Source organism: Molothrus ater, chromosome 14, assembly GCF_012460135.2.
Source record: "Molothrus ater isolate BHLD 08-10-18 breed brown headed cowbird chromosome 14, BPBGC_Mater_1.1, whole genome shotgun sequence".
NCBI classification, from domain to species: Eukaryota; Metazoa; Chordata; class Aves; order Passeriformes; family Icteridae; genus Molothrus; species Molothrus ater.
In genome coordinates, this window is record NC_050491.2 from 4072343 (window position 1) to 4085142 (window position 12800).

The 12800-nt window shown below is 50.1% G+C and overlaps 1 protein-coding gene across 5 annotated transcripts in view; it reads left to right on the forward strand.

Moving 5' to 3' along the window:
• The window catches only part of FRMPD3 (FERM and PDZ domain containing 3), a 65863-nt gene extending 59703 nt beyond the window's left edge, over window positions 1-6160 (forward strand). For all 5 annotated transcript variants that reach the window (XM_036402060.2, XM_036402059.2, XM_036402061.2 and 2 more), the window contains exon 15: window positions 101-6160. In XM_036402060.2, the coding sequence (XP_036257953.1) occupies window positions 101-2946 (2846 nt within the window). In that variant the 3' untranslated portion in view covers window positions 2947-6160. The remainder of the gene's footprint in view (window positions 1-100) is intronic.
• The last annotated feature ends 6640 nt before the right edge of the window (window positions 6161-12800 follow it).

Consider the following 12800-nt stretch of genomic DNA (forward strand, 5'->3'; position numbering starts at 1 on the left):
TGCATTCCTGGGAGCCTCCTGCCACAAGGAGTTCCCCTCTCCTCCACACAGCACTGTGGTGTGAGGGTTGTTGTGGGGTTTTCTTTGTGTCCCTCCTCAGGTCTTATTGTCCTGGCTGCCATCACTCCTGAGTCATCCTTGGACTCTGGCCACGAGACAAACTCCTCAGAGCTGACCGATGTCTCGGAGATGGTCTCTGCCATGAAGCAGCACCAGAATGCAGCCTACTTCCTCACCCAACACATCAACAAAGAAAACCTCCTGGCCAGGAAGGACTTGCCTTTCCGAATCCAGAGCTGTGCTGCCCAGGCTGTTCTCACCTCTCCCTACCCCCTGAGCCGCCAGGACCCCTCACTGAAGCCAGCCTTCTCCACCCAAAGTCCCAGCCTTACCAACTGCAAGAGCAAGCAGGAGCAGCAGCCCAGGGAGCAGAGCTGCACCTCGGCTGCCCAGCCAGGGCTGAGCCCCCAGCTCAGTGAGCAGAGCAAGGGGGCTGCCGCGCCAAGCTCTGAGTGCAAAGCTGCAGGTCACACAAAAGCTGCCTCTGAGGTATCTCTGCATGCCACAGCAGCCCCGAGCAGGGAGCAGGCACAGGATCTACAAGAGAAGATGCCCAAAGAGGTGCAGCCAAGCTCCAAGCTGCTTCTGGACCAGAAGAGCAGTGTAACTTCAGCCATCGTTTCAGCTGCTCTGCAGCAGGTGGCAAATGCAAAAGCCTCAGCTCCCCAAGTGGTATCAGCCTTAAAAGAAGACCAGAACATGAATGGTACCAGCAGCAAGTCCTTGACACTTAAAGGAGGTCCACAAACTGCAGAGACATTGTGTAACTGTCAGCAGCAGCAGCAGCAGCAGGTCTCTCCACAGCAGCACTGTGAAGTTTCTCCAAGTCCTAAGGAAGCTCCTGGCAGTCAGGCTGAAGCTTTCCACCTCACCTCAGCAGGCGAGGAAATGATGCCCAGTAAGACTTTTGCCTCTAAAAGCTACCAGCAAAAAGTGAGTAGAGATGCTGCAGGAAAAGCTGTGAGTGGAGAGACAGGTCAGAAGGCAGGTGGGGAAGCCACAAGCCTCATCTTGCAGAAACACTCAGCTCCTTCAAACCAAGGACAGAAAATACAACAGGAAAGCTCGGCCAAAATCTTAAAAGCTGAGAGCAGCAATGTGCACTCTCCATCACCTGGTAGCACTTTCAGGAGCACCAGTGAGGAAGCCAAAGGGCCAATCCAGCTGGTGCCCAGATCTGAGAGCCTGCAGATTAGCACTGTGCCTTCCAAAAAAGTAGAGAAAGTCCTGGAGGTAACCCAGCAAGATGCTGATGTTCCAGCTAAACCCAAAGCCCCAAAAGCTCCCTTCAGGCTTAGGAACCTGTTCTCTGCAACATTTCCCACCCGGCTGAAAAAGGAGACGGACGAGCGGCAGGCCCAGCTGCAGAAGGTGAAGCAGTACGAGCTGGAGTTCCTTGAAGAGCTGCTCAAGCCAAAGAGCAAAGGTGACCTCCCACCACAGGAGTATCTGCACCCACCTGCCCCTGGGCGCTGCAGCTGCCAGCTGAGGAGCAGTCCTGTGCAGAAAGTCCCAGGGATGTCCAGGGAGCAAAGGCGCAGCTGCGACTGCAAGCGGATTTGCAGGGGAATGAGGCCACCCCCCAACCAGCTGGTGGTGCCAGAACTGGAGAGGCGAGGCAGGGATAAAGCTGCAGATGAGCAGAAGCAGGTGGAAGCCATAAGGCTGACCAGCATGAGCAGCCCTTCCAAAGGCAAACGGATCCGATCCACAAGTTTGGAGTCCCGAGACAACCGGTCAGACCCAGAGAACGGCATGTCCTGTCTGACAACGTGCACCTCCCGGGGGGAGTGCATGGGTGCGCCCCACTACAGGAAGCTCTTACGTCGCTACAGTGTCAGTGAAATAGATAAGACTGAAAGGACATCCCTGTCCTCTGATGTCTACCAGAACATCTACACAACCAAGCAGAAAGGCCCCCAGAAAGAGCCTGAGCCCAGCATCCTCTGTCCTGTTCTGAAGAGCAAAATCCAGGAAGCCTCTGGAGTGGCTGACCCCTCCTACGTCCAGATAGCACAGGACAAAAAGAGCCAGAAGGGTTCAGCAGTGTTCTCTGTCCAGGAGGAGATGTACCCGAGTCCTGCTGAGCTGCGGGATGAAGACATGGAGGATGAGAAGTGCTGCTCCATCCGGTACTGCTTCTACTACAGGAAATGCGATGTGGCAGATGACGGGAGCGAGAAGGATGAGCTGTCCTATTCCATCCCCATGCAGATACTCCCGGGAATGAAGCTGGACAATCAGATGGTCCCAGTCATGAGCAGGACTCTTCAGGTCCTGGACGCGACAGCCTGCAGCAGTCCCAATGAGAGCCAGACCCAGGAGATAGATTTAAGGACCTCCAGTTTTGAGGGGAGCTTGGCAAAGATCAACACCCTTCGAGGCCATGCCTACAGCTTCCCCAACGGGTTTCTGCAGGTGCAGCTGGACACCAACGAGCTCCTGACCATCCTGAGGCAGTGTGTGCTGAGCCCCGAGGTGCGGGACTGCAAACCCTACATCTCCCAGCTGGCTGAGTACAAGCAGGAGCTGGCGCTCAAGTTCAAGGAGTTCCGGGCGTCCTGCCGCCGCGTGGCCGCCGTCGACAAGAGTCCCACCCACATGCTCTCGGCCATCACGAGCAGCTTCCAGGTGCTAAGCAGCCTCATCGAGACCTTTGTGAGGCTGGTGTACGTTGTGCGCTCCGAGTCCCAGCGCCAAGAGCTGCTGACCAAGGTGGAGGAGGTGGTGAGAAACTACACCTTCCTCCTGAAGGCTGCCGAGGAGTCCACGGCCAGGACGCTGAGCCACCAGCAGACTGTGGAGCAGCTCGCCCGCCAGTCAGCCACGGTGGCCACGGTCATGAGCACCCTGACACGCTCCCTGAAGACGCTGATCAATAAGTAAAGCCAGCTGTGAAGACCAAGGAGGCAGAGTGTGCCAGGCCGTGCTCTCACATCTCACAGGTCTGCTGAGGATGCGATGCCTGCAGGCCCACGCTGACCGGGGTCTGCGGTAGCCAAGACACTCTTTGATCTCTGCAGAATGCATGGTTGTGTTGGTGATGGGTTTGAAGGGTGAATCTGTGCCCTGTCACAAGCTGTGCAATCTGCTGGTCCAGGGGCTCAAGCAGCTTCTCTGCTTGTTGTCCCACACTGGCTCGTTGGTGACAGTACTTGGGAGGTACAGGCACCCCATCTCCACACCAGTTTGGTTCCATGGGGTTCTGGGCCTCGCTCCTGCAGACCTCTGTCACAGTTTGTGGTGGGCCAGTGAGCTATCAGGAGCTGAGCTGAGATCTCCTGGCTCCACTTGGGCACTCTGGGGCCAAACCAATGTCTCGCCACGTAAACAACTCTTCTGCTTCCAGGATCTTCCTGGCCCACAAACACAATGTAATTAGCAGCAGAAGGGATCTCTGGGGTGCAAGCCCCTGCTGCTGTGCTAGGGCTTGGCAAGCAGTCCTAGCAGGTTATGGCAGGTTGCCATCACGCTGGCACAGAGCTGGGGCACCCTACTGGGCTCTGCTCTCACAGCCCCAGTGCTCTAGTCCTGAGCACAGGCACTGCCTGTGCCACAGGCAAGGGCTCAGTGCCTGCAAGGGGGGACAATCCAGAGAACTACAGGACTGTCAGTCCGACCTCAGTGCTGAGAAGGTCACGGAGCAGATGATCTTGAGTGCCATGCCATGGCACACACAGGACAAGGGGATCAGGCCCAGCCAGCACAGGGGAAAGGCAGGTGCTGCTTGAGCAGCCTGGCCTCCTTCTATGACAGGGTGACTCTCTGTGGGTGAGGGAAAGGCTGTGGATTTTAGTAAAAAATCTAACACTGTGTTCTTCACTGTGTTCTTCAGCATTCTCCTGGAGAAATGATGGATGGATGGATGGATGGATGGATGGATGGATGGATGGATGGATGGATGGATGGATGGATGGATGGATGGATGGAGGGGCCCCAGAGAGTGGTGGGGAATGGAGTTAAACCCAGCTGGGGCCATCACCAGCATTGTTCCCCAGGGCTCAGTGCTGGGGCCTGTCCTGTTTAGTACCTTTGGAGGACACCCCCAGTCAGTCTGCAGGTGACACCAGTTTGGGTGGCAGTGCTGTGCTGCAGGGCAGGAAGGCTCTGCAGAGGGATCTGGCCGGGCTGGCTCCATGGGCTGAGGGCCAGCCAGGTCCTGCCCTGGGTCACAACAACGCCCTGCAGCTCCAGGCTGGGGCAGAGGGGCTGGAAAGGGCCTGGTGGGAAAGGCCCTGGGGGAGCTGCTCAGCAGCAGCTCAACAGGAGCCAGGTGTGCCAGAGGCCAATGGCACCTGGCCTGTCCCAGCCACGGTGGGGCCAGCAGGACCAGGACAGTGACTGTCCCCTGCCTGGGCACTGCTGAGGCCACTCCTCAAATCCTGTGTCCAGCATTGGGCCCGTCACAACAAGACAGACACTGAGGGGCTGGAGCGTGTCCAGAGAAGGGAATGGACCTGGGGAAGGGTCTGGAGCACAGGTCTGAGGAGGAGCAGCTGAGGGAGCTGGGAAAGGGGCTCAGCCTGGAGAAAAGAAGGCTCAGGGGGGACCTTCTGGCTCTGCCCAGCTCCTGACAGGAGGGAGCAGCCAGGTGGGGATAGGTCTCTTCCCCCAGGTAGCAAGAGACAGGATGAGAGGAAAGGGCTTCATGTTGTGCCTGGGGAGGTTTGATTGGATGTAAGAAAAATTTCTTCACTGATGGTGGTCAGGTTTTGGAACAGGCTGCCTAGGGAAGTGGTGGAGTCACTTTAGTTGTGCCATTTGGGGACATGGTTTAGTGATGCCCTTGGCAGTGCTGGGGGGAATGGTTGGACTCAATAATCTTAGAGGTCTTTTCCAACCAAAGCAATTCTGTGTTCCTCTTCTGGATGGCTGAATCCATGCTGGAGACCCTGCAAGGAACCCAGACTGATTGATCTTTGACCACTGCAAGCCAGAAGGTGGGCTGGTAGCTGTGGGGAGACCACTTCCAAACCATTCTCCAGAGGTTAGGTTCATGCCCCCAAGGCTCAGCCCAAACCCTCTCCTATTTCTTTTCACTGTGACCATCAGAGAAGAGCCCCGGATCAGCTCTGACTGTGAGCCAGGCAGGGGCTGTCCTCCTTGCCAGGGTGTTGGGGTTCTTCTTCTGTCTTCACCAGGCTGACTGCCATAAGAAGCATTATTTAGTTCTCTGAGGTGGCTATTTACTTGGAGTTGGGGATTTTTGATTGTTTTGGGGTTTTTGTTTTCACTCCTAGGTGAATGGTAAAATGATTCCTAATTGTGTTCCTCCCCACCCCAAGGTTCCCCTCCTGCTCCTCCTCCCAGTCCAGTAATAGACATAATCAACGAGACAGCCTTAACTGGTGTTTCCCTGCAGCCACCCACCCTCCAAAAGAGAGCAAGGAGAGAAATGCAAGGTCACACATGGCATTGCCCTCCCCCTGCCACCCACTGCAGCTCACGTGTCCCGCCGGGATCCCGTGCCTGTCCGTGTCACAGCCCTCTGGCCAGGCAGGAGGGCACAGCCCTGGTCACAGCCCTGGCCTCAGGGGGTGAGGGCAGCTGTCCAAGCCAGGCAGCTCGGCCCAGCCCTTGGGGATGAGCAGTCACTTCCCATCTCTATGATTTTTGATAAATATGCACATTGGAAATGTCTCGTTCTTCCATAGGAGCTATGGAAATGCACAAATGTGCTTTTAACACTGCATCCTCGGAGTGCAATAACCTCCCCTGGCCCGTGGCTGTCAGCAAGGCACAGAGCATCCTGCTGTGGGCACAGCCTCCTGACTTCAAGAACCATGTAGCAAATATCCAGTGGAAGAGCCAATTGGGACTTCAGTCCATGATGGGCAAGGCCTGTTACAGTGCTGAAGGCTGACAGGGTGTTTTCCTTTTCCCTGGGAATTACCTAGTATGAAACTCTGAGTTTCTTCAAAGCTCCCCGTTATGCCTATATCATTCCTCCATAAATCTCTCAGTCTAATACAGAGGAAAATTTTTTTATTGTCTGTATATATTATATATAAATAAAAAAAATATATGTTATATCTATACACAAATTTATGTCTTGTTTTACAAACAAGAAAGATTAAATATAATAATCTTAATATCCAAACTAGCATTTGTGTCTTTTTTAAGAACTTTGTGGAAATGTGGCTATTCTTAGATGTACAAGACACTGTTTGTAAGCAAAACCTCCTATTTTTGTTGCTATAGAAATGCAGGTATCACAGACAGGTTTGAAATGAACTGTTTGACTTGCCAAGATCACTTTTGTTTTGCTGAGAGCTGTTCTGGTTTAGTTCTCCCCCAGAAGGGGAAGGCAGCAGCAGTCACCCCTTCAGCTGGCACTGGGCACTGTGGCTGTGCTGGGACACCCTCCTGCCCTAAAGCTGGGGAGAAAGGGGTGATTTAACAAAGCCCTGCCTGATCCCTCTCAGGTGAGCCAAGGTGAGCACCCACAGACCAGCTCCAGTCTGTGTTTTCAGCCAAGCCTTGGGGTGACAGTGTGGCCCGGCCATCGGTGGCCTGATGGCTCTGCTGCCCTCTGGGACTGCTCTGGATGTCTGCAGGGAAAGCCCAGCAGAGCAGAATGCCAGACCTGGGGAGAATTCAGAGCCAGGCAAACAATTTCCTAGCTACAGACAATATCCAATGTACACGTCTTTGCCTGGCACCATGAACTGATCTCTGTTTATCAGGGAGGAAGGTGTTGATGTGTGTTCACTCTATACACCCCAAAGCCTCCAGGAATTATAAAAGCCAAGTCTAATAAGGATCCAACCCAAAAAAAGCCCCTATAGGAACTGGGTCATTCTCTAGACGGGGGTTGAATGTGTGGTCTAAAGCAAAGGCGGCAGCACTTGAGACTCACACAGCACTTGAGCTCTCTGTGCCTCCAGGCTCGTTATTTTAATCTGCATCACACCCTTTCCCATGCTGAACTAACAGTGACACTGAATGGCACAAACCCCACCTATTTATAAAGCTGGATATGGATCAAAAGCATGGAAAAGCCAAGAGGTTTTCTAACAACCCCCAGAGCCTGACAGTGTTATTGACAGCAGGCAGTTAAATCAGCGATTTCAGCCTCGGTGCTTGGTACCATCTAGAGGGCAAGAAGCACACCATCAGAATGGTTATTTGTACAGGAATGTTATCCAGGAGCAGCCAGATGTCCCTCTGAGAGCAGAGGAGCTGGACTGGTACATTCCCTGCAGGATGACATTGCTGTATTCCTATCTTAGCTTTGGTCCCTGCTCTTGTTGGGGATTTGTAAATACTCCCAAAGGAAATGATCCAGGTAAAACATTCTTGTTAATGGTTCTGAATCACAGCTATTTTTAAAAAATGCATCTCAGTAACACAGCACAGAGAAAAGTGGATTTTTTCCTCCAAATCTAGTTCCTATTTCACTGCCCATCTCCCTGCAGACTGCCTGGTTCTCATTTAGCACCAACAGTTCACCTCAAAGCCACTGTGCCCCGGGAAGTCAAAGTTAAAATACTATGTGATAAACCAATTTTTCTGCATCCCCTCCCACCAGAGCAATCTGCCTGAGAGTGGCAGATTGTGTTTGCTGCCCTTCAGCACCCCCTCAGAGCAAACCAGCAGTCCCTGCCCTTCTCACACTGCCTTCCCCCTGAGTGTTCTGCTGTAGCCTCACAGCTGGTGCAGATTTCCTCCAGGACCTTCCCAGCTCCAGGACCCAGCCACAGCCTGCCCTCCTGGCCATCTGATGTCCCTGCATGCCCACAGCCTGCTCCCTGCCTTATCTCCTCTAATCTATGTCTGCTCTCAGGGAGTTCTCACCAAGGCTCTATCAGTGACCATGGACAGAAAAGGATCAAAATCTGGATCAGGCTGGTCCCTCTAATGTTCAGGAGACCAACAGAGGACCTGGTGTGCTGGTTTTGGTTGGGCTAGAGTTAATTTTCCTCACAGCAGCTGGGTTTGGTTGTGTGCTGATAACCCAGGGGTGTTTGAGCTCTCCCTGAGCAGGGATTGCACACAGCCAGGGCCTGTCCTGCTCCTCACCCTCAGCAGTGAGGAGCTGGGGGGCACAGCCAGGGACACCCCAGACCTTATGGCATCACCCTCAGCACACAAAGCTGGGGGAGAAGGAGGAAGGGGGGACATTCTGGGTTTGTCTTCCCAAGTAATCGATGGAGCCCTGCCTTCCTGGAGCACCTGCCTGCCATGGGAGGCAGTGCATGAATTCCTTGTTTTGCCTTGTTGCTTGTGCAGCTTTTGCTTTATCTGTTCAGCTGTGTGGTGCTGCTTTGCCAGCTGAGGTTAAACCTCACTACCTGTCTGTCAGGGGTTAAAGTGTCAAAGGCAGAGGTTGGAAAACCAGCAGGCCTCAAGCAGCAGTCCCAAGACAGGTTTTGTGTCTCCATGAACTTTGCTGGTCATTGTCAGCTGGAGACAGCAACTGGGCACCATGGCTGAGAGCACTTTGAACTCTAATCCCCATGGCAGAGCAGTCACATTCTCCTGTCAGGATTTCCACCCTCTCCAAGGTCTTGGCAGCACTACACAGGACTTGCAGGAGCCCCAGATACAACAGCAGAGCAAGCTGAATAGCTGGGACCCACTGCTGCTTTCATCGTGCCCAGAGGAGCTGACAGTCAAATGGAAGTGAGTAATGTCCAAATTTTATCCTCATTTAAAGCACAGTGTCTGGATTCCTGTGTGAAATGTCCTAACAAATCCTGGATTCCTGTGTGAAATATCCCAACAAATTCCTCGCGTGGGCAATCACAGTGGGGCTGGGCAGGACACCTCTGGCCTTCTGTGCACATGGGAGAAGTCTGCCAGGGAGCAAAGTCATCTCAGCCTATTTACAGCACCCAAACATGCCTCATATACACAAAAACAGTCTGGTTTCCAGTATATTAGGAAATTTTTCCAGAGGTTTTGTGTCATGTAATGTAATTCCATATTTAATTCCATCCAGGGCATGAGCAGACCCCTCACCCCACTGCAGCTGCTGCAGAACCCCCCAGGCCAGCTGAGATGGTGTCCCTGGCTGTCACCTGTCCCCCACTCACAGAATGGATGGAAGGGGGTTCCTGCAGCTGGAATATTAAAGTTATTAAAAAGCAAACACACTGTGCCCAAAGTGGCAGGAATTCCAGTGCTGCCCCTCTAAGGTTGAGAAGATGAAAGGGCTGAGGACATGCTCTAGGTCAGGACACTTTAAAATGCTTTAGTAAATCCCACTTTCAAAAAGCATCTTGGAAATTCTCCTAAATCTAGTGAATATTCACCTCTTCCCAAGGCAAGAGGGCTCATTCCTCACACTTTTACCTGGGCTCCTTAGAAAGGCACAGTAAAAACGCTGAGTGGAAAGAGCAAGAACACAAAGGGAACCAGTCAGGATCCCTTAAAAATGATCTCTAAGTCTGTATTGGTTCCAGTGGAGACTTGGCAATACCATTTATTTCCCAGAATTTTCACTTTTTCCTGATAAACGGTGTGCTTTTCCTTGGTGGGTGTGGTCCAGCGATGTCCTGTGTAACTCTGGGAATATTTACAGTGCCAAGGGTGAGCACCATTCCTACATTTCCCCCTCTCTGCCTGCCCTCATGTCAGTCTCTCACCCCTTTTTGGCATCAACTTTCAACCTCCCTCCCTTTTTTAGCCTCTACTTTTCAGCCTTCCTTTTATTATTATTTTTTTTTCCTCAGCCTCTACTTTCCTATCCATCCTCCCACTTTTTATCTACCTCTACTTCTCTTTACTTTTTTTTTTGACCTTCAATTTTTCCAGCCACCAAGGCAAGAGGGCAGAGCCAGGTGTCATTTCCATCAAGTGCCATTCATTAACAGAACCGGCTGTGAGGCAGGGAAGTCACAAGGCAACAGAAAGAAATAACAACCCTCAGCCACGGGATTTTTGCATGAAAATGTGCTCTTGATTAGTGGCTGGTGGTAATTGAGTGGCAATTGTATGCAGGAAAGTGCCAAGAGGGGGGCGAGGGCTACTTGTCTTGATTGATGTCGCCATGAAATTTGATGCTGTTAATGTGCTGCTGGAAACTTCCTGGGAATTTCATTCTCAGCTTGTGACACACAAAGGTATTTCTGATTAATTGCACCTCCTTCGAATCAGGTAAGTAAAGATTTTTTGCCTGTTTGTGTTTTTTCAGGTTCTCCTCAGTTGGACGCTAATTTAATTCACAGTTTTCAGAACTTGATGGAACACAGCACCTCAGGCTATGAGCTTGTCCTTTCTGCTTGTCCAGGCCAGCTTGTGCTTGTCCCTACTGTAAACCACTGGAAAATTAAATAAACTCCTTTAGATTGAAAGGAAATAATTCAATTTCTTGTATTTTGCTTTCAGAATGAGGCTCACCAGCTGCAATGAGGTGCTTTGAGGTGAATAAGGGCATCCACACCAGAGCTGAGACACTCCAATGCACTTCTTTCATGATCTGTGATCATTTCCCTGGGCAGCCTTTGACAGAAATCCCGACTCCCAAGCCAGTTTGGTTTGGTTTTCAAGGGATGCAAGCAGAGTCTCTCCTTTCATCCCAGGAACCAGACAAACCTCTCACTCTTCAAAGCTGCTCCTCCTTGTCCCTGCATGGCAAAGCACCCTGCTCTAGACCAGCTGCGGCTGAGGAACCTCCTGAGCGAGTTTTGCCTTTGTTTAACTCAGACTCTGGTGCATTAAGAGCTTCTCCTTAAGCAAATCCCCGAGGTTATCCTGTTCCAAGAGCTCGGGGAGTCGTTAGTGCAGGTGGACTTTTGTCCTCAGGAACAAAGCCCTGGCCAATCTACAAAGGCTCCGCGGAGGCTGAAATAGGAGGGAAGCAGGTGGGTGTGAAAACACACCTGGCTGCCAGCTCAGAAAGGGAAAAAAAATCTTTGATTTTACACAGAGCAGGTTGCTAGTTCCTGGTTTTAGGATTAAGGATTTAATTCCTTTTTTTTTTTTTTTTTGGGTCAGATTTTTCACTCCCCCAAATCACATCTCTGTGATTCCAGGAGGATCCTGATAGGAAGCTGCTTCCAAAGTCCTGTGGAGGGAAGCCCAGGCAGGGCTCATCAATGAGAGGCATAATTTGCATGTTTAAATACACCCTCTGCTGCCTTCAGCCTCAGGGCCCCACTGCCTGGTTCACAAATCAACTGAGATGTTTCTGTTTTCTGTGCCTGGGCACAGAAAACTCTCATTCTGTATACAATTAAAGAGAATTTAAAACAAGAGTTTTAAGCAAATACTTCAAAACCAAGGTGTGCCCCAGACCTGGAGGCAGCAGTGAATGGCTGCAGGGATGTGGATTTGGGGCAAAAATGTGTCTGCTGGAAATTTGGGAGGGAGCCTCAAATCCCATCCCTTGAACCATCAGGTAGCCACTCCCCAGTGAAGTTTTCTTCACTGCTAAGATTAATTTTGTTTGTTAAGATGATTGTTCTTTGCTAAAATGAGCAATGATTAGCAACAAATTAGAAGCAAAGGGCTGTGTTCTTCCTTCCCCATTCCCTGGATTTGTTGTCTGTCACAGCATCTCAAAACTGCTGCAGCTACACCAGAAAATAATCAAAATTACCAGTATTAATATTCCAGTTCCATTAATGCAAAGCATGGGAATCGATACCTATTTTTATGCAGATGAATTCCAAATTTAATGACACCGTACAAAGTGTTCTGGAAAACCTCCTCCAAGTATGGTATTGCAGTCATTAATTTATGGGTCTTTGGGGATAGTGGCAGCAGCATTTGGGGCCAGGAGAGTTTAAAGAAAATAAAGAAAACATGGCCAGCCCCACCCCCCCTTCATTGTAGATGATTTCTTCTGGTTGAATTCTCAAGGACTGGAAGCAAATCAATGTCAAATTCACTGCAAAAGTTTATTGCCTCTTAGAAATTCAGGTAACATGAGCAGGAATTATACAATTGCATAAAAATTCTGAAGAAGCCGTGGCTTATTTATATATATATATATTTGTATGTTTCTATAAATGTGTCAATCTTCCTTCTTCACTTCATGAGGAAACAACAAGCACAGACAGGGAGTGAAGAGTCCCTGGCTTGGTCTCATCATTACCCAGGATTTGCTGGTGTTGTGTGTCTGATAGAAACACAGAAATGTGAGGAATTATCAATTCCTGCATTCTCTATGATGAAACACATGGCCTCTTTATTTTGAAGGGGTTTATAATAATGTATGCAAGCTAAAATTTGAGTATCATTTCCTTCAAAGTAGTGAAAAGTAATTTGAGATAATTTAATTAAGTCTTAGAAAAAGGACAGGACTATATTGGCCTATAACAACTGGAGACTGGATCAGAAATTTAGAGCAAGAATAAACCACGATAAAAATCACTTTGGTGGGATTCTTGGGGGTGTCCTGTGCAGGGCCAGGAGTCAGGGCTTTGTGATTCCCTCACAACCCAGGATATTCTACGATTCAATGATATCCAGGTTTAAAGGTTAACATTCCAGGTTTAAAGGTTAAAAACCCTTAAGCACAATGTTTATTTTCACCAAAGATAAATTAATGCGCATAATGCAGTCACATACAGACCGATAATTCACAGAAGACTGATTTGGTATTAGTCTATAGTTAGTTACATAAATAATTATATATAGTTATAAGATAGATGTATACATACACATACATATATCTACCTTATATATATATATATATATATATATGATATAAATCTATAATTTGGTATGGAATTGGGTACAAAATCCCGACCATAAACATAAAAACCCCTCAGGAAATAATCAGCCGCCAG